This window comes from Diadema antillarum, unplaced genomic scaffold, assembly GCF_040938485.1.
Source record: "Diadema antillarum isolate AM-2024a unplaced genomic scaffold, OU_Dant_1.0 scf00000093, whole genome shotgun sequence".
NCBI classification, from domain to species: domain Eukaryota; kingdom Metazoa; phylum Echinodermata; class Echinoidea; order Diadematoida; family Diadematidae; genus Diadema; species Diadema antillarum.
This window is the reverse complement of record NW_027270982.1, coordinates 3,091,631-3,114,457: the sequence shown is the minus strand read 5'-3', so window position 1 is coordinate 3,114,457 and position 22,827 is coordinate 3,091,631. Positions and strand designations below refer to the sequence as shown.

Sequence of the window (22,827 nt, the reverse complement as noted above, 5' to 3'; positions counted from 1 at the left end):
CCTGGCGTTACGCGTGCCCACACTACACGTTACGTGTGGTGTGGGCACGCGTTACGCGACGTGTGGGTACACGTAACGTGACGTGTACCCACGCGTTACGTGTGGCCAGGCACGCGTAGGTGTTTCGAGGTACGTGTAGTGACCTGACGCTTTGACCCGAACGGCTTGCCATACTTGCCATATTCCATAACGTCGATCGCACACACGTAGATGCACTAGCACTTCCAGTAAATGCAACACAGAACACAACCACGCACACATACACTGCATACACATCAATCAATCAAACTAGTGCTGCTTCACAGTGCTGCGCTGCTGGTATGATGGTGTGGTTGTACAAGTGAAGAGTACCAGTACTACGTCAAAACGACTGAGGAAAAACTTGCGATGGTGATGCCACTCTGCGGTAACAGGGAGCCAATGATAGTATGCATGCTGTGCCAGAACTACCGACTGTCACTACTTTGAAGTCGAAGTGTGTATTCAAGTGCATCCGCACCAACTATTAATTTATCATTCGTAGTCCGTCCTTCCGATCACCTCGCCGAGCGAGCAGCTGTAAACAAACTGCATCATCTACCAGCCGTACAGCCGACCATACTAGCGCAGCAAGCTACCTCAAGTAGCACTGCACTGCAGTACCGGTACCACACACTCTCACAGCGGACCCATATCTTCGCCTGCCTGCTCTCGATTTCCTACAGACAACAGTGCACTGCAAGTGGGGTCACACAACCAGCAATCAAGTAAGTTTACTTATACTGAATTTTTGACTTGTGAGTTATATAACTGTAAACAAAGGGTAAAAAAAACTGGTCAAATGCCCATCTGCTGACCAGTTCAGACAAGGCCAAGGGGTCCAGCAAACCCAGCTCCGGCCATCGCCATCTAGATCTATACGTTATAAGAAGACTTCAAAGACTAGCGTTATGTATAGTTAAGAGTGAGACTCATTAAAAAAGAAATGGGTAAAAACCCCGAGTATTCTGTCATTTAAGCTTTTCTGCAATATTTTTAAACAAAATAATACATACATCATATCTCCAAGCTCCAGAAATGTATGTGAAATATATCACATTTCTTTAATCTCAATTTTCATTTTGTTATGTAAACATGCATTCAAATGTTTTGTTCATGGATGTCAGATGGTGAAATCGACCCAAGGGCCAAGCAATAAGTTACTGAACTATGATGAAGCCAGTGCAGTAGACCCTCACATTAAAGAGATATTAATTTTTTGTTGTTGCTAATGCAGTTTTGAATTTGTAGCTACTCCATCAGCATTCAGATACTATATCGTGATATTCTTTTTTATATGCCACAACAAACTCTAACACTATTAACCCTGGAGGGTCTAACCCTAATAATCCTAGGCTAGGACTCTGGAGTACATGTAATATACATCCAGACAGGGAGAACAAGACTGCCTGAAGGCTGAAAGCCTCTTCCCTCCCCCTTTTGCCCCCTACTGTCAAATTGCTAGATATGATGATACTATACTTTATTTTTATTCAAAGTAATCTTCAGAAATGAAGGACATCGACTATAAAGCCAGAAGAAAAAGTATATGGAAGTGAAAGCTCTGAAAGATGGACTTTAATCCTTTTATTTTAGTCAGAATATTAAAAACATACATAGCTGAGTCATGTGAAGGTTCCCTTGTCTGTGTGAAAGATTAATAGATGAATGGGGTACTGTGCATTCCCATTATAACGAACACAGTTAAATAACAAAATTCTGGTTACAACGAAATAAAATCAAAGTTCCAAAATTGTTGGCTGTATATTTTTTATCGTTTATTTGTTTGGTTAATAACGAAATTTCAATATAACAACAGAAAACTGCCGGTCCTGGGGAATAAATGGGAGTCCTGGGTGCTGTAGGGCCTACAGTGTATAGGCCTATCGCTTAAGTTGCGTACACATTCAAAACCACATCAGCCACCAACTTTCATTTTTCTGATGAGCAGTTGGGACAACAGAGAACATGGATCATAACTGCACAGAATGAATTTAGTTGAAAGGGAAGAAACATGATTTTCATACGTAGATTATTCTGTAGACCCATTATGAATCTACAAATGTAGACTTATTTATATAATCCCTTTCCAACAATAACATTTAAAAAATATATATTTTACAGAAGTTGATTCATTAAATTAAAATGTACAATAAATGACATTTACATGTGTGTGTAAGTTTGCAAAATATTGAAAGTATTATGTGAAAAGATCAAGTGTGTACATTGTAGCAAGAAAAAGGTGTGGAATTAAAGTCCTCTTGTCATGATGTGGGGCACATATTCAAGTTCAGGTACATTGACTGTACAGGTACAAATTGTTAATCAAAATACTTACATGTATTTCAGCCAACTTCACTGAATATTGATGACATCACAAAAGACAATTTTTTTTTTCTGTGGAGCATACTAATATGCAGAAAAAAAAAAGATAATTTATCTTATTTTGTAATTCTTGCTTTGAGAATTCCTGTTTCATCTCCAATTACTCAAAAAATAATGATCGAAAAGTTCTCATTTATTAAAACTTTTTATTATCAAGGACATTTGATGCATACTGTATATTGTGATAAACCCCTCCATAATTTTTAATATTTAAAGACAAGATATTCAATGGAAGAGGGATTTTACAGGACTGGAATTGGCTGTCATCAGGGACCTTCAATGCTTAGACATGGGATTGTTTGTTAATTGTATAGTTTTGTAGTGCAGCCATGTGTATGGGTCTATGAGTATTACACCATTATGATTTGCTGTATCATACTGTACAGTCTGATCACACATCGGTAAACAGTGTTTACTGAGTAATTACTCCAAAAAGGAAGGAGTTATTTCCTGTATAAATAACCTGCAGGTAATGATATTTTGTGTTTGTCATTTAAGCCAAGTTGTGGGAACAGTTGTAGACATTGCACATTGTACGATGAGATGCACACTGTACAATATGATATATTAAATGTGACCCTGCATCACAAAACGAACAAAAAGTCGCCAGATATGGATTTTTAGTTGAGGGCAGATTCTTAAAGAGCAGATTCTAAGCTTTAAAATGATGTATGATAACTCAATTCAAATGGACTCCCCTAGCCTATCTAAATACTGAAAAGAAAGCACACACTCTGGAAAAGTGGGAACTGAGAAAAGAGGCTCTGAAGTACAGGATCTATTCAAGCGCTTAATCCCTACCAAGCCGCCCTAGCTGTGCAGTAAAAGGGACAAAACACAGGATGTAAACCACTGGAGCAACAACAATGAAGGGATTACCAGATTTACCTGAAATTGAGTATGTTCTATCAACACATTATGTTCATGATTAGTGCCAACTTTCAAAGCAGTAGCTTTATCCTTTCACAAGTTATTAGACTTCAAAGTGAAGAGTGTGTAAAGGATTTCAAGAAATGAAAAGGGGCCTCTAGACATACCTGATCATTATACTCTCCCCCAAAACAAGGTTGTAGAAAAACTGCTGAAAACACACTTTCCCATTCATGTTATGATCCCAAACTTAAGCATAATGTAGAAGAAGGATAGCTCTTTCAGAAAATATGAAAAACTCAGGATTGACTTCGGTGACCCATTTCACCTTTTTTGAGTCCTCAGACAAAATTAAGGGGTGTGACTTTTTGTTCGTTTTGTGATGCACGGTCACAAATGTTCATGTAGTTATGCACATAAATGCAAGGGCCCTGTGACATGTGAGGAGTAAAGCAAACCCACTATAATACATACATACGTACGTACATTGTACATGTACACTGTATCCATTTAAACAATGTATTTGTTCTGCATGATTGACTACACCCAAGCCTTGCTGGTAACAGTTGGCAGGGGTGTATCCAGGATTTTTTGTGGGGGGGGTCGTAACCAAAATTTTTGGACCTTTACCTTTGCGAGGGAGCGGAGCGACCGAGCAGGGGGAGGGTGTGGGAGGGGGGTGTCCCCCCTTCCACGGTAGGGAGTTTTTTAATTTATATCTTAAAATGGGGCAATTTGATGCATACAAAAGTGACTTTTTCGGCATGGCAGTGCAGCTTAGAAATAAGGTAAATTATGACATATTAAAACTAAGTTACGAAATTTACGAGGTTTTTGACAATTTGCTGGAACACCACCTGGCCACTTTTATTTCCTGTTGTAGGCCTATATAGAGTAAAAAGCCCTCAAAAAACAAAAATGTCTTTTACAAAAAGTGTACCTTTTGAAAATTTGGGGGGGGGGGGGGTCGTATGACCCTCCCGACCCCCCCCCCCCCCCCCCCCCCCCCCCCCCCCTTGCATACACCCATGGTTGGATGACGACTGACTCAAACATGAGGTTTAGTGACTCATGGATGAGTTTGTCTTCTATACTGAGAATAACATAATGTGTACCGGTAGTTTAAAACTACTGTAGTTGCAAAGTGTATTATCCAGAAGAGGAGCCCAAAGGTACACTCTAATGACTATCGATAGCTCCCAGAGCCCTATACACAGTGATTTCCTACCCATTGCATTCAAAATGTACCATTCCAACTGTACCTGCACAGAATATAAAGGGTTAAACATGTAAGATGATGACTGTCTATTAAAGTCCCATGATGTATCATACATGTACCCCTGTCTGTGTGAGTGGATTGTGCTCTCTGTTCCCATAGGGTGTTTATAAAATTTGGTGTTCATTGTTTTGTTCATGAGATAAAGAATTTACTGGAATTTTGTTGAAAACGGAGTTTATTAGCCTCTGTATTTTTTTTTTCTCACCGTGCAATAGTATTAGGGTCCCAAGTCAATGTCTTATTGTTTGTTTGCATCCGTTGGCCCAATGCACCCCCTCCCCCATGCCCCTGTGGAGTCGAGTGCTTTCACTATGTACCTGTATGATCACATGCTTCACAAAGTCCCAGATTCCTACACATTGTACAATCTGCTTTACTGTCTAGAATTTCTGTACTTGTAGACTCATATATATATATCAAGGAAGGAATGTTACTTTTTTTGTGTGCAGGTACATGTAGGTTGTGGGTGATGTTTCAGACCAAGGGCCCTGGACTACGAAGATAAAAGACTGCCAAAGAGTCAAGGCACAATTTCTCCCTGGAGACAACCAAGTGTGCAGCTGCTCTCAAATCTCCAAACCCTTGGACACACTTCCAAGATGTCTTGCCCTTTTGCTGGCAGTGATAGGTAAGCTTAACTTTCAAATTTTCTTCCATACAAAGAACTTCAATTTTGGATTTTTGTCCATGAAATTATCATTCACTTTCTAATGTACACGTAGGTACAAATGGGTGTATATATTTCATTGCACTGTGCATCCATCTTTAAAGGACAAGTTTGACTTCATATACATGTGGATGTGAGTTGAGAGAATGAAGCAATATTAATAGAACACATCAGTGAAAACTTGAAGAAAATCGTACAACCTGTTCTAAAATTATGAATTCTTGAAAGGGTGTTTTAGTGCCGTTGTCACTGGATGAGAAGACTGCTACAGCTTGTAATAGAATGATATAAAAAGATTTAAAAATTCAACATTTTTCCACTTTTCTTGCAGAATAGAAGAGCACTTGCCTGTCAGAAGGCAGGGAATAGTATTTTGTACCCTTTGTTAACATATGTCAGGGTCAAGTCGGGAATGTGTACCTTTTCAAAAAGTGAAATTTCGTGAAATGTTCTTTTTTTCCCCTTTCATTGTACGCATAGTGACATCATTAGCTGTAGTTTTCTTCTCAGTAGCGACTGAGCAGAAACTAAAAAATTCATAACTTTTGAACAGATTGTCTGATTTTCCTCAAACTTTCACTGATGTGTTCTACACTGTACTAATATTGCTGCATTCACTCAATCCTCATGTAATATATGAAAGGTCAACTTGTCCTTTAACCCGGTTGAGGACGAGTCCCAAGTATACTCGGGCAAGCATCTATGGGAAATGCGTGCTGTAGCAAAATCAGTCCGTCCTCAACGGGTTAAAGGTTCAAATAATATTTACTTTTGTTTCAACTCTTTGAATAGTCAAAAGACACTGGCAATAGCATGCAAGTCATGGTTGGTGAGTTTTGAATGGTTTCACAGTTTTTATCTTTTTAATGTGGTGGTGTGAAAGCCCGAGAAACTTTGAGCTATGGAGGGCTATTAATCATGCAAGCTTACCTGATATCCAGTGTTTACTCTGGCTATCACAATTACAATGTACGTATTTGTGTAGGCTCATGTGGATGAACAAATACAATACTAGGCACATAAACCCATGAATGCTTTGCATTTGTATGGTTTATTCAATGTCTTTGCAGCTCCAAATATTCTGCCAAGGTTTTTCTATTTTTTTTTCAATGTGTATCTTTCATTTTTTACACCACAAAGGTCATGCCTACAATTGTACATGTATACTGTTCAACTGCTTGCACGATCTCAACTTTTCTTTTGCCTATGTGGCAAAGCGACCTTCATTGTTTCCTTGTACTGATGAATCAACAAAATATGAGCATTCTGCACATGGTATTTTCATTTTTATCTTATATTTTCCACTTGCATACCAGGATGTAAATGATAATGACATTTAAACTACTTCTACTGCTTTTACAAACAGTAGTAATTTTGAATTTGAAGCAGTCATGTTGTATGGAAACTATCAGTACATATTTGTCTTTATCACTCAAAATATTTTTTTTTCTGTATTTTGTTGTCATCAGTATTATCATTATAGTTGTGATGTTCTTTGTCATGTGTGACTTCAGAAGTAGCATTGTCATCATTGTTATCATAATTGTTATTAAGGGGCAGAAACAATTTGCTCACCTTAAATTATTTTGCTCACATGCTGAGTCAAGCGGGGTATGTGATCCCGAGTACAAAGCTGCCATCTAGTGCCAACAAGTGTGATTGTAGAATATTTGGTGTGATTTCCCTTAAAAATGGTTTTTGAATGAGAATTTTTCCACATAGGGATGATGCTTGATATGGGCAATTTCCCCAGTGTTTTACCAACATGCAGGGAGGCCAGCTGTTACTTTTTGCAGTGTCTAGTATTGTTTTTGTTGGACAAAATATTGCGGGTTTTTGAAAAATACTGTTTTTGAAAAATACTGTTTTCTCAAATTTTATTGCAATGTACAACTTGTACTACACATGTCTCTAGCAGAAAAGGTGAAAATACAGCCCTCAGAATAACAAGGTTGACATCTCTGAATGTATGTTTTGTTGTTGTTTTTTTAACCTTCAGAATGTAATATTAAATTGTACATTGTATGTGTGTATCTGTTTTCTTTTTCTTTCATGCAATGTATGTATGCAACCCTTAGTGTATTTCATGGTTTGCAGAGCCAATGCTGTTGCTGACAAATTTTTCTGTTCAGCAGAGTCTTGCTGAATACATGTATCTCTGTATTTCCTGACAAAAATATATAGAAGCCTTTGTGATTTGTAAAGTATTTTTGGCCAATTAAAGGACAAGTTCACCTTCATAGACATGTGGGTTGAGTGAAAGCAGCAATATTAGTAGAACACATCAGTGAGAGTTTGAGCAAAATCGGACAATCCGTTAAAAAGTTATGAATTTTTGAAGTTTCTGCTCAGTCACGGCTGGATGAAAAGACTACTATATCTTGTGATGTCACATGAGTACAATGATATAAAGAAAGAATAAAGAAATTTCAACATATTTCCATATTTCTTGCATAACGAAAGAACACTCGACTTCCCTCTTTCAGAAGGCAGGGGGAATAATATTATCCTTAACATACGTCAGTAGCAAGTCGTAAAAATGTGCACTTTATTCAAAAAGTAAAGTTTTGTGAAATTCTCTTTTTATTTTCCTTATATACATGTAGTTGTACGCATGTGACATCATACACTGTAGTAGTCTTCTCTTCCAGCAGTGACTGCGCAGATACTTAAAATATTCGTAACTTTTGAACGGATTGTCCAATTTTCCTCAAACTTTCACTGATGTGTTCTACTAATATTGCTGCATTCTCTCAATCCTTAAATGTATACATGTATGAAGGTGGACTTGTCCTTTAAGATGCATGTAAAGCACAAACCCCAATTCTGCTCCTTGGAACCAGCCGGGGTTTGTCTTAGGGGGAGATGTTGGCAGTTGTGGGAGTGTGACAGCTCAATGATTGGAGTGTTTAGGAGGGAGTTAAAAAAATGCCTGTTGTGGTGTTTTTATGTACAATTGAGAGCAATTTAGCATTTTCATTGCTGGAAATCACCACTTCAATAAACTATGAATAATAATGATAAAAATAATTATTTGCCCAGGGTCCCAAAGAACCAGGAACAGAGGCAACTGACCTATGGAAGCTACCTCCAGCTGGACAAACTCCTCTCTTGTGTGGAGCTCCAGAGTGCCACCGTCTCCAAGCCTGTCCACGATGAACACCTCTTCATCATCACCCACCAAGGTACGATATTATTGTTCTCCCTTTTTTCCCCTCTGTTGCCCATCCTTGTTTTCCCGTGAGACCCTTTTCCGAGGATGGGATTTTTGTGTGTTTTGGTTTTCTTGCTGCAATGTTGGGGCCAGACAACATCAGTGTTTTTGTTTGCTTATTTATTTATTTTTTTTTAATGTGTACAACTTTGAATGTACAAATTACTAAAGTAAGAAGTGGCAGATTTTGAAGAGTATCTTCCGTACACGTACTGTGCAATTTACCATGAAATATATCACAAAGACATCTGAAACAAATTGTTTCAGCCTGCATTGCCACACCACTTCATATTCCAGTTTATGTCAGCTTACATACGCAGTTAGAATGAAATGAAGGACAAATGAATTTTAATCTTATTATCAAACTCGTCTCACAAATCTCTCCTTCATCTTCACACATCTTTTACTAAGTTGCTATTTGAAAGGATAAAATTCTTTTGCAGCCAATTGTAATAATGATAAAGCTGTGGTCTGCTACAAAAATATATCTCCAGGCTGCTGGAATGATGTCACAAAACACTAATCATGAGCAGCACACAGGGAACACAGGCACGGAGAAAGGGTGTGTTCGAGCACTCTCCTAAAGCGAACAGAAATATACCGAACTCGCGTCAAGAGGAGTGCTTGAATGCTCCTAAAGTGTACCGTACCGAACTGAACTGAGCCAAAAGTGGACCACTTCCCAACATGCTCCAAAAGGGTACCAAAAGCGTACCAAAAGTTTGCATGTGAAGAATGCAAGAGTTCATCCTCTTTGTTAGGTGCAGCTGTAATTAGTTTAAGCAGGCCAGGTGAATGACCCTCTTACTACAAAATGCATGACCCCTCTAAAAATAACTCCAGAGGTGCTTTGGCCACTGAACGCTTGAACGCTCCAAAATCTGGCACAGCATGATACAGTTTGCTTTGGTTCACTTTTGAGTGTTTGAACACACCCTAAGAGAGCAATTTGGAAATTTTGAGGTTCATTTAAATGTCTATGGTTCTAAGTGATAGCACATGATTACAAATATTAGTTTACTAGTTGTTAATAAGCCAAAGATGGCTAGCCAAATATAAAGAATATAAAGATGAAAGCAAAAAAAAAATAAATAAATAAAAAAAAACAACCAACCAAACAAAGAATAATGTGAAACAGACAAGAAAATCTTCAAACTGATCTCAAGTGCATTACCAACAATTGTGGGCAGTAGATTTTATAACAGAGAGTAGGACCTACATAGGATATGGGTGTTTCCATACTTCACAGGACTCAAATTCTTTAGCAGACCCATTCTCCTTAGCTCTTATGATGTAAAACATTCATCGCTAGCAGTTGGGTCCGTACACTGGCCGTATTAAAGCTACTTCTAAATGAATGAGGTGATCTTACGCACTCACCTGTAACACTCAGAGGTCAAATGGAATCACACTTTTAGTAACTCTCTTTCATTTCCAGTAATGGGGAGTTACTATGACAGCAGGCACATGCAGAGTGTTTATATGCAGTAATCACATCTAATTTTTACCTAGTCACCATAACTCAAACATTGTCACTTCATAATAGAAATGCATCTTTAGAGCTCATAACTTCATATTCCTTTTTCAAACAGTAACAATTGCTGAGAAAATCTATTAAACTATGGGTGGTCGGAGATAGAGATAGTGCTTCAGTTTTTTTTTTTTGTGTGTGTGATCATATAGAGCTCTTGCTGTACATGGGTACAGCATTGATGACACATTGTTATGGAAATTACATTGCGCCGTAGCTGTTTAAGTTTCATAGTTAAAGGCGATAGGGAGTATTATGCCACCACCAGTAGGTTGCAGGTCATGCAGTTTAATGCATTTCCAGATGTTTGAGAAGGAACTTGGAATACTTGAGTGTGTTTATACCTCATGATAACATTTTAGGGATTTACTGGCAACCCGTATGATTAGTCACAAGACTGGTGAATTACACAAATCTGAGAGAAGTTGCATAACATTCAGGACGGGACATGTTATGGCAAGGTAGTGTTATGTTACTCCTGCGGCTGTTACCCAACATTTTATTGGGAAATTTGATCTTGTGCAAGAGCTGGAGCTGTTACTCAACAGTGACATTATATGATTTGACCATATATGGACAGGGTCACAGACACTCATTTACCTCTTAACCCAATACAGCTGTATATTGATCTTTATAATCATGCTTTATTGCCTGGTACCAGAGATTTAGGCCCAAATTCACAAAGGTGGTGCAGTCGCCAAGACTGTCGCATGGACTATTTCGTTATGAAATCATTCATTTCTGACCATTTCGTCAACGCAATGTTAACATTTTGTCGACGAAATGACTGATTCGTAACGAAATAGGAATTCAGGCCATAATGTCTGACATGCATTTAGTGGGTGGCCAGGAACTGTTGTTCTAAATCAGGTAGAAACTGGGGGGAGCACCTAGTTTATCTGGTATACAGACGTCCTTTACTGATACATGTACACTCCTGCCTATTTGTATTCCCCTTTATTAGATTCCATCTCTAAATGACACATAGCATCACCATATTTTGAGGGAGATGATCGGTGAAATATATGGCCTATTAGATTTTAATTCATCAGTAGAGAAATGATAACATTCCTTTTATTCTGATGTGAAATACCAACGGTACATGCTATTGATTGTATCAAGGTAAAGTTATACTTGCTGCCAGCAATACCTTGTATAAATTAAGTAACTTGATAGCAACTGCCAGACCCACATTCCCAAGACCTGAAAGCTGATCAGTAGATGTAGGTTATATCAGATCTCTTATGCAAGAGAGCTGGACCGTCTCACGTAACTTTTACCCCGTGACCACAGAATATAATTGTTTGTGTACAGTAAGTCAGATATTATTACCACATGAGTCTTTCAAAGCTATGCTGAATAACCTTTAGAAAACTCACTTTCTGTGATATGCAAAGGAGTGCATAGTGGCTTGAAAGACTGACATTTTGTATTGTTTTTCATTTCAATTCAATTGTCTATTATGAATTACTGAATTTACATGCCTAAGTGGGTTTCTGTCATCCACAGCATATGAGCTATGGTTCAAGCAGATCCTGTTTGAAGTTGACTCCATCAGGGAGATACTGAGTGAGATTCCTCTCGATGAGAAGAACCAACTTGTCATGATGAACAGAATGGAACGGATCGTTCAGATCCTAAAGGTATGGGATTTGAAGCGGGTACAGCATTTTCATAACAGTTTGTCCTTTTTTTTATGGCTAGCAGGATTGACTACCAGTCAATGTCAGCTTAGTTGAAAATTTAGTAAAATCTATTTTTATGCCTCCGCTACGAAGTGGCCGGAGGCATTATGTTTTCGGGTCGTCCGTCCGTCCGTCCGTCCGTCCGTACGTCTGTACGTCCGTCCGTCCGTCCGTCCGTCCGTCCGTCCCGTTTTGTTTTTGTCGATATCTCAAGAACCGTGTGGTGGTTTTACATCAAACTTGGTATGAGGGTATATCCTTGGGGGATAATACTTTGTGTGGATTTTAGGGTCACAGGGTCAAAGGTCAAAGGTCACAGGTTATTTTGTGAAAAACAAATTGAAATTTCATGTTTTTCTCCATATCTCGCAAATGGTTCAAGGTATCTTCATGGAACTTAGTATATATGCTTGTACCGATGGGCAGTGATTATCTAGGGAAGTTGGGGGTCATGGGTCAAAGGTCAGGGGTCAAAGGTCAAGGTCAACTCCTCAAAATATCACTACTTTCCTTAGAATGCAATATGCCTGAAGGTTTTTTTTAAAAAAACTTGATGTATGGCATGTATTACCCAATATATATTTTTGGGGAAGTTTCTTGCCAAAAGGTCAAAGGTCAAAAGGTAAAAGGTCAAGTGAAAGTGCTTAATTGCACTTTTTCCTCCATATCTCGAAAGTAACTTGAGGTATCATCATGAAACTTACATATTTATGCATGTTCAACCTAACAGTGATTCTCTTTGGAACTGTGAGGTCAAAGGTCAAAGGCCAGGTTTAGATAATGCTATTTTCCCATTTGATACTGAAATTATACTTTTTCTCAATACCTTGAAAATTACTCAATGCATAAATACTTATAAAAGGGTCAAAAGTCAAGTAAAAATCATCAGTTCCCCAAATACCTGCACTCTGACATTTTAATCATTCATCCAATTGAACCTAGTTCTAGGAAAGTGAACATTCAGCACATTTGTGTCAAACCTGTCATTTTAATATTTTGCCAATTGTGTGAAACTGTCATCACACATTGTCAAGACATTGTACTATAGACCTATTAGGAGAACCATGCATTATGACGGAGGCATATCAGTAGCCGTAGCGATATATCTAGTTCTTCTCATATATTATCATCTACATGTCAAGTTTAGCTTCTGATTAGATTGGAGTAATTTATGAGGTACCTTGATGATAATGATTCTACTGCTTCTGCTGCTGCTGCTGCTACTAACTACTTCTACTTCCAACAACAACGAGAACAGCTATAACAGCAGCAATAATCATGATAATGTTGAATGATGATAACAATGATTGAATTGAAGTAATCAAGAAGTGTTATATTCTGCACATACCTGTCAAGTAAAGGCAACAACACCCCAGGTAGACACCATCATAGATCACCTTGGCCAAACTAGTAATACCAGGTAGACACAGCTTGTCGCACGGAAAGGTCAAAGGTTCATGACGATTACTTGTGGTATATGAAAAATACTGCATATTATCTCAAAATCCTTTCTTTTTATTTCTGTTCATTGGACCCTGGTAGCTCCTGGTTGACCAGATCTACGTCCTGGAGACGATGACCCCCCTCTCCTTCTCAGAATTCAGGGACTACCTCTCCCCTGCCTCGGGCTTCCAGAGCTTTCAGTTTCGCCTCCTGGAGAACAAACTGGGAATCAAGCCAGTAAGTCATATTCATCACTGATGAACGACTTGGGAAGCTCGAATAAGAGGACACAATATAGAAGAATTAGGAAAAAAAAAACACCAAACAAACTGTTTTTCTCACATTTTGTCAAATTCACTTTGAATGATGGGGTTGTAGTGGTGGAGGTACTGTATCGACCAAAGTCATGAAATATGTGATAGTATTATGCTATTAAAGATGGCAACTGTTACTTTTTTTTTTTCCTTTTCTTTTTAAACAGTATTTTGTACTTTTTTCTTCTTCTTTTTTTGCGGGGGGGGGGGCAGAAGATGTGAAGGATTCATGGAAAATGTATTCTCAAATTGTATTACTGCACTTGTTCATGGAATGAAAGGTAAAAATACTGATTTTCCTCCAAAAATAGGCCTTTTAGTTTTCAAAACACTATGATGATGTTTGCAAGGTTAGGAATGTTTCTGCTGGTCTGATTAGCCGTTTTTTTTTTTTCCAGGAATGGAGAGTCAGCTACCAAAAGAGGAATTACTCAAGCGTTTATCCTGAAGAACTGCAAACCATCCTCCACAAATCAGAAGAAGATCCAACTCTGCTGGAATTGATTGAGGTGAGTGCTCTGATGACAACCATACCAAATCTGCGTCAATTTGCCCTGTGTACAAGTATGCATGTAACACAATGCTTTTGTGCCCATAGTCGTGGACAGCTATTTGCGAGTAGCAGAAGGTCACTGAAGAATACATATGGTAGTCATAAAAACTTGTACCTCCCATTCACATATTTTTATCAGGTCCACCCCCCCCCCCCCCCCCCCCCCCCGCTGCCTTTTCAAACAAATGGCTGCCTCTTAATGCAATTCTTTGACCCTGAGGGAGCAATAGTGTATCAGTTCAAAATGAGAAGCCAGAAAGTAGCAGCTAACTTTTGCAACTTTGCTCACCCCTGTACTCGGTAAACAGGCAAATAGAAGTACACAAAAAGCTATGTATGCCAAAACAGGAAGTTTGCATTCCAGCTTCACAAGACAAAAAGAGAAAAAGAAAAAGAAAAAGAAAAGGAAATGAAAAGACAGAGGATCCTCACAGACAAACTCTTGACAAATGATTGGAATCCTTGAATAACAGACTGATGCGTCTGCCATTCCTATACTTGTGAGATGGCGTAAAGTAGGTCACTCTACTTTGTGCTCTTTTCATAAATGCTAGTTTTTTTCCCCAGTATATTTCTTGTTATTTCCATTTCATTTATTGATATACATTCCACTTGAATGAATTTTAAAAAGTACTGAACAATTATACAAAAAGACAACATCTTCAATTTGATGAAATTCTTGCATCAAGTTGTTCTATCGTGGGGCAGTTTGTCAATCAATTGAGACACATCCTGTCAAAGATTTTTTTTTATCTAAAGAAATTAGCTGGGATCGAGCAGAACTTTTAAATGTTCCAATGACTGACATCTCATCCGTATTTCCATGTATGTTGACTGTGGTCTTCATTTATTCCCACGCAGAGCTGGCTCGAGCGTTCGCCAGGTCTGGAGGAAGATGGGTTTAATTTCTGGGAGAAGTACACCTACCAGGTGCAGACATACCTCAATGATTTCCTGATGAGGGCCGAGGTAAGACTTAAAAATATGTCAGGAAGTAGTTGCGTGGTAATCACACCATCTCTGCTTTCACCCATATTTCTGCTAATGGTAGAAAATGTAGAGGAATAATGGTACCAAATGCTGCAGCGCAGCAACAGAATGTTGTTTAATTCATAGTCTTTATACATGTAGTTTAGTACCAACTTTTTGATTTTCATTCTCAAGTGACAATCTCAATCTTCTTCTTGTGCTGGTATGGACGAAAACAAAGTGGTTGTTACAGTTGAGTACTTGAGAGCAAGTAAATTTTGATGTTTAACTTCATGTTTTGCTGGTATGGATAGAGGGATTATTGCACATGCCTATCAAAATTTAATGTTCTTTTCATGGGAGATTGCATTTGATTGATGTGTAACCCATTGTCTCATCCTTCCTCCACCCCTTCCAATGTGTGCAGGCAGCAGAAACCGAGAGAGAGCGGGAGCAGATCCTGAATGAGCGCAAGACCACCAAAGAAACATTTGACACCATCACAGACATCGACAAGTACAAGACTCTTCTGGCCAGAGGTGAATGGCAGCTATAGTTACAGTGTAGACTTTTGTGCAATTTACTTTTTTTTTCACTTTGCCAATGTTGATAAATTTCCCTCATTTATAATTTCGTAGAAGAAGGTACTTTTGTGCAAAGTGTAGTTTATCCAGAAGTATTTTTTATGATTTATGCAATACTTCATTGGTACATGAAATTTGCAAAAAATTCAATGTGGAAATATATTTCATGTCTACACTAAACATTTGTTCCTCATCATCTCTCCTTAGTGGGATTCAGATGGCAAAACACATGTCATATTTGTACTTAAGTTTGTGAAATGTATTTTATTAATTATTGCATTGTGATCACATCTATTGAGCATGTTTCATAATTGTGTGTAGAGCTAAGGGCTGCTCAGATGTCAACAAGAGTCTCTGTGGAGACATTAAGATAGCAAACAACATTCTATGTGTAGTAGCCTGCCTTCAATTCTATGGCCTCTCAGTCACAGACATGTAAAACTCTCTCAATACACATACTGGCACAAGTGTATTCTTATGTCCACGCACCACACATGTCTCTAAAAGAGCCTGCAGCTTGTGTGAATGTAGCATCAAGCTGTTTGTTACCTCAGAATGAGGTGTAGAGATTTCAGCTATTCAAACAACAAATGTGCGACCAGTCTCGAGCAAAACTCAATCCAGGAGTGCCTGTGGACCACCTTAGAGTAACTATGATGTCAACAAATATAATTATAGACACCTGATTCTAATTTGCTTGTAAGATGCAGGAAAACAAACAAGAGTCAAACTACATGTAGCTTCTCAACACATTCATTCATTGCCCTAAAAAGCTCATGATAAATAGTGCAGGAGCAGAGATGTACAGTGTACAAAATAAAGGTCAAAGCTTAGTTTGCACTGTGTCAGAAGTCATATTACTAGTACTTTGTTGTTGTGTTTGGATGTATCGTGTACTCTGCAGAATTATGATAATCTGTTTTCATCAAGGGATTCTATTTTTCTTTCATCATTTTAATTCTAACTTAATATGCTCTTGATCATAGCATGTAATTCTCGCTATCGCCAATGACGTAAAAAGTACCCGGATGTTAATTTAAGCGTCATTTACGGTGCATTATGGGATAGTCCGGTAGCAAAGTCACTTCCGTTCTTAGGCACGTGATATGTGACTAATGCTATTTACACACGCAACCGACTGTATTCTACGTGTACTTCCGGTTTTCTCGACTTGAATTACAGCTTTAATATGATTTGAAATTTCTCCATTCTTAAGAAATTGCTGTTAATACGACTATTGGCTGTTGCTGCGAAGCTGCCATGTGTTGTTCGCACGACAATAAATGAAAAAAATCTGCAGAAATAGGACCCTTACTGGCATGCGAGACGTGACGTGGCCGCGTGGGTGAAGTTTGCGGGTGACTCCACAGCGCAGTACGTGCACGCGCGACTTACTAGTAGTGGTAGTAGCACTGGGTAGTAGGCCTATAGTGCCTATGTACATTGTACATTGTACGTACTTACTTGGAAGAAGTTGCTTCGGAGACAGGATAAGTTCGAGATCACTGTTCGTTCCTGATTGTGTTCGCGACATTTCGACAGAGAACAAATAAAGAAAAAAGGATGGGCATTCCATGACGATATACTGTATATCCAGGTGGGTGAATATTTTCCAGCATATTTTCAGTGTATGCAGAGATGACTGATCTGTGATGTGCACATCAATCGCATGATCAAGCAATACGCTGTACCGGTATGTGTTAGCTTATGCGCTGCGTGCAGTGGTGCATGCTAATGCAAGGCCAGCCGCGGGAGGGGACTACAGTGTACGAGTATGACAGGCCTGGCCACTCGCTGGCTCGGGCGGTACAGGGGCCTACTGTACTAGTATTCGTGGTCGGCGCTGCGCTATAGGTAAAGTACATGTACGCGCACGCTAGCGTTGTGCAAATTATGCTCCGCGCCAGAAGTGCCCTTGCTACCAAGTGCACTACATCTTGACGAAAAAGCCACATCCGGGTACTTTTTACGTCATTGGCGATAGCGAGAATTGAATCAGTCTTAGGATGACGGGCAGTACTGTTTCTACTTTCAATGTCTACCTTCTGCTCCCATCTCCAGGTGAAGTGCGGTTGTCCCACAAGGCCCTCCAGGGGGCGCTGGTCATCTCCCACTACCGCGATGAGGTGCGCTTCCACCAGCCGTACCAGTTTCTGATGAGGCTCATGGATGTTGACTCTTTGCTGACCAAGTGGAGATGTGAGTTGTGGCATAAAAAAGTATCCCCTTTTGTGAAGCAAAAATAGCCATTTGAAACTTTGGGGTACATTGTGCATGCATTTGTGTTGTCTACAAAAGGCAGTGTTTTGGAGAGTTTTTGATTTTGCAAGTATTTGTTGCCTCAAGAAATTTGCAAAAAGAAAATTGCAGCATATGATTGCTCTGAAAATGATTGTTTTCAGATTACTATTCGAGTTTCTGATGCAGCAATGATGGCAGCTATTCTCGTCTTCCCTCAGTTGCATTGTCACAATGCGAATGGTGCAAATTACTACAGTTTATATTCCTGCTGTCACATAATCGCTGAAGCATGGATTGCATAACGCCTTATCCATACGTATTTCACTCAGTATAAACGTCCTGAGTGAATAGCTGTAGAAATGGATATGAAAAAGATATTTCTGTGTTTTATGGTAAAGTATGGATGTTTTACATCTACACTTGTTTGAACTATACTTAAGATTGTACACAAGATTGTGTATGAGATTAACAGCTACATGTATGATGAAATTGATATGAATAGTATTTTACTTAAACACTACACATAACTGTACATGTGCTTGTTTATATAAAGAAAAAGTTTTGAACTGGAGTTACTATAACTTATTATTGGACACAAGGTTTACAGTTCCACATGAATACATATGCTTGATTTCTGTCATATGGTTCTGCATTTGCTTGTGATAGAAATGACGATTGAAGGAAAGCAGTTTGTGTAGTGTATGAGGAGACAAATAGTTAGCATCCAAACTTTCCAGTTTCTTTATCATTGGAAATGTCAAAAAACTAGTAGGCTTTGTTTCATATGACCCACTTCTGCTTCTATAATGATAAGTACAATGCAGTTTTTGTGCCTCCCTCACCTCACACACTTGTCAAAATGTCACCAGCTGAAAATATAAAAAGTAAAATGAAGTACTAGGAGAAAATCTCCCCATATTGCAACTTGTCATGTATGCATACATTCTGTTCTGAATGCTAAATGTGATTGTTTACCCATAAGTCTCTGAGCCGTACCTCCCAATATGTTACCGTATGGCCAATTACAACAATCATAACATTTATGAGGAATTGATGTTGTATGGTTGACATGAAACACATGGCATTTTAGAGTTGCAATTGAAGTCATAGCAGCCATGTGTTCCTCTGATCTGAATGTTCTGTAATTTAAGCTCTTTGCAAAGATTCTATGAGTTAGCAGTGGCATGTATGCTTCATGACAAGAATCTCTTTTCCTCTTTACGTTTTAATGTAGCACTGACACTGCATGTTAATATCACCACTCTTACTCCTGGACCAGATTTACTAAAGACCATTCAAAAATGAGTGATGAAAAGTCATTTTGTTCACATTCACAACACCTGTGGTTGCAGTATGTTTGTATCTGTTTACGTGCTTAAAGTTGTTTTTCTCATGATGCCATATGTTCATTTCCCCTGTGAGAGATTAGTTCTTTTATATCTTTTTGTTTTGATTCGTTTATTTTCTAACTAAAAATGTTCGTAGGGTTGGCCAGCAAGTATCTTAGGGTTCATTTTGTGCAGACAGTGTGCTGTGAGGTACACTAAGTGTTCTATAGTTTGATGAAGAAAAAAAAACCAAACAAACCTCAGCAATATTTTCATACTGATATGATGCTCTGTTGTCTATTTATTTGCCCTTTATGATTTATTTATTTATTTATTTTTGTGTTTGTGTGTTTGTGTGCATGTTTCAGAAAGGTGTTAGGAACTATATGTAATAAAAACAGGATGTTGTAACCATGAAATAATGTTATGTGTATAAGTAGCTGTTGTGCTCTTGCAGTCAGAACATACTGATAAACATATTCTGTTTCTCCTTTTATTTGTTATTTTTATTTTGTATTTAAGGTAATTTCATTACAATGTCCTTCCATAATTCCCAACTTCCTGTTTTTTGTGAATGTCAGTCATATATATTGATGGTAGAGCTTGTAAGTTTCCATGATTTTGCAAGGAAGCGCTGTCTAAAATTTCATATTCTGAGAAAAAAAAAAATCTTCCCTGTCTTGGGAATTCTGTTCACTAGCTTTTATATGTATGTGACTCACAAATATTACCTTAATTGCTCCATGGACCCTCCCCCACCCCCTCCCCCCATGTACATTCAAACATACATACTTTGCGTCACCCCTTCCAGATAACCATGTCATGATGGTTCAGAGAATGATTGGCACCAAGCCGGGGACTGGAGGCTCTTCGGGGTACCACTACCTTCGCTCCACTGTCAGGTACAAAAACTCACCTTTGACCCCTCCAGCTAACCACACACACATACACACAAATACAGACAAATAACACGCAACAAACAACACACAACCAAACTATGGCAAGAAAATGCTAGAATCAGAGCAAGTCATTTTACAGACATTCATCCTTTATGGAAGTCCTGCAACAATATTCTAATATCAGACGTGAGTTGATTTCTCAACACATATTGCTGAACTATAAAGAGAGATAATAACTTAAAGGAAACCCAAGCCCAAATACTGATGTGGATTTAGTGAAAGCAGCAATTAGTAGAATGCATCAGTGAAAGTTGAGGAAAATTGGACACTACAAATCTTTACAATTTGGTGCCATCATTGCTGGATATTAAAAGGAGACTCATGCACTTCATGACATCATTATCGACTACAATAGAAAGAATGTACATACATTGTAGAGAAATTCAGCATATATCCACTTTTCTGTTAATTCAGCATGTAATTTCTGCATCATGCTTATGAAAATGTTGTCACCAGTTGTCAGCACACATTCCGTTGCACATCAATACAAGATGCAGGCATGTTGAACCCAAAAGCATGTTGTATTTTGTACCTTCATACAATCTCTCTGTTTTGCTCAGCTGATATTAGTGTCCAACACAAACGTTTCTCAAGTGGATTCTTCTAAGTTGCAAGACATGAAGTACATATGTTTATATTTTGGAATGCACATCTAAATTAAAAGTAAATAACAAATTATGTAGTTGTATGGCATAAATACCATACTTGAATTGATACCTGTAGTATGTGTTTGTGATATATATATATACATAATTTTTTTTTCAGTGACCGCTACAAGGTATTCCTAGACCTGTTCAACCTGTCCAATTACCTACTCCCGTGTGGCTACCTCCCACCGCTCACCTTGCGCATGAAGCGCACGCTCTCCATCCCGAACCTGAACAACGGGGCGATGGACGTCCCCAGCATCCTCTTCCGCAACCTGACCATCGGGAGCCCCGGCAGCAGCAGCCGGTACCCTCTCTCCTCCAGCCCCTCGTCAAGCCGCAGCGGCATGATGGCCCAGAGCCCGGAGTGCGCCATCTTTGAGGGCCTGAGCTCGTCTGAGGGGGATGACGATGTGGGGGATGATGACGACAGCGATCCCGCCCTGGTGAAGGATTGAAAACTTTTCAATGTTTCCAAAAAATTGCATGCAAATAAAGAGGGTCACAGCAGTATTACCATTGCCTTTATATTGTTGACTATATGTATGTATGTATGTTTGTATGTATGACTAAACAGGGTGACTTATTCAGATATTAAAGCTAAAATACTATGCCGTCTTGTGTACTGTGAGATTTTTAAGGCTTTGTTTAGAACATGCTATGCTTTTTTTGCTACTTGCACTTTTCATGGGCAGGTTATATCCAAAAATTATCTGTCATTGAACAGGGAACATGTAATACTAATCCCATATGCATAATAGGGTCCTTTGTATAGGACTGCTTCATTGTCTTGCCTTTAGTTGGCTGTCTTAATTCGGACATTGCCCTAATATTTTAGGAGAAAAGTAACAAAATGCTCAGTAAGTAGACTGCAGCAAAGTGCATTGGTGCATGCAGGATCATTTCTCTTTTATTTCATCAAAATGCCAATAAATGAAACATACTGTAAACTCAAAAATTTTCGCGGTACATTAATTTTCGCACATTTCGTGTTACTTCTTGCTGCATGCAGGATCATTTCTCTTTTATTCCATCAAAATGCCAATAAATGAAACATACTGTAAACTCAAAAATTTTCGCGGTACATTAATTTTCGCACATTTCGTGTTACTTCTTGCTGCATGCAGGATCATTTCTCTTTTATTCCATCAAAATGCCAATAAATGAAACATACTGTAAACTCAAAAATTTTCGCGGTACATTAATTTTCGCACATTTCGTGTTACTTCTTGCTGCATGCAGGATCATTTCTGTTTTATTACATCAAAAAGCCAATAAATGAAACATACTGTAAACTCAAAAATTTTCGCGGTACATTAATTTTCGCACATTTCGTGTTACTTCTTGCTGCATGCAGGATCATTTCTCTTTTATTCCATCAAAATGCCAATAAATGAAACATACTGTAAACTCAAAAATTTTCGCGGTACATTAATTTTCGCACATTTCGTGTTACTTCTTGCTGCATGCAGGATCATTTCTCTTTTATTCCATCAAAATGCCAATAAATGAAACATACTGTAAACTCAAAAATTTTCGCGGTACATTAATTTTCGCACATTTCGTGTTACTTCTTGCTGCATGCAGGATCATTTCTGTTTTATTACATCAAAAAGCCAATAAATGAAACATACTGTAAACTCAAAAATTTTCGCGGTACATTAATTTTCGCACATTTCTCGTTACTTCTTGCTGCATGCAGGATCATTTCTGTTTTATTCCATCAAAATGCCAATAAATGAAACATACTGTAAACTCAAAAATTTTCGCGTCACATTAATTTTGGCACATTTCGTGTTACTTCTTGCTGGTGTGAATTCTAAAACCTGCGAAAATACCTTCACTATTTTCTCTCCACATATTAATGGGTTGACAATCGTGCAGCGCGAATTCAACAACCCGCAAATATGTTTTCGAGCCGCTCAGGGTGAAAAATTAATTGCGCGAAAATATGGGCAGTATAGTATACAAGTCAGCTATAAATGTACTGTATGAGTTGTAGCTGTATGAATTTTTCTTGCTCCCATATAATTGACATAGGAATTTGGGGGTTATGTAGAGAAAATTACAGTGGATACTGGTAATTCCTCTCATAGTGCTGTCCAGGAGGTGAGAGCAGTGGTCAATATACATGTACTTG

The 22,827-nt window shown here is 38.5% G+C and overlaps 1 protein-coding gene across 1 annotated transcript; it reads left to right on the top strand.

Moving 5' to 3' along the window:
* The first annotated feature begins 5,064 nt into the window (after nt 1-5,064).
* Nucleotides 5,065-21,185, top strand: LOC139718339 (tryptophan 2,3-dioxygenase-like). Its single transcript, XM_071629818.1, has 10 exons — nt 5,065-5,180; nt 8,262-8,404; nt 11,474-11,607; nt 13,192-13,329; nt 13,805-13,915; nt 14,821-14,928; nt 15,356-15,467; nt 17,574-17,711; nt 19,893-19,983; nt 20,806-21,185. The coding sequence occupies exons 1-10, from the start codon at nt 5,152-5,154 to the stop codon at nt 21,143-21,145; spliced, it is 1,344 nt and encodes a 447-aa protein (XP_071485919.1). The 5' UTR covers nt 5,065-5,151; the 3' UTR covers nt 21,146-21,185.
* The last annotated feature ends 1,642 nt before the right edge of the window (nt 21,186-22,827 follow it).

Excerpts from the sequence above, each read along its gene's own strand:
- LOC139718339 (XM_071629818.1), top strand. The coding sequence starts at position 5,152 with ATGTCTTGCCCTTTTGCTGGCAGTGATAG. Across the intron at positions 13,916-14,820 it reads CTCTGCTGGAATTGATTGAG|AGCTGGCTCGAGCGTTCGCC; the intron begins GTGAGTGCTCTG and ends ATTCCCACGCAG. Across the intron at positions 14,929-15,355 it reads ATTTCCTGATGAGGGCCGAG|GCAGCAGAAACCGAGAGAGA; the intron begins GTAAGACTTAAA and ends CAATGTGTGCAG.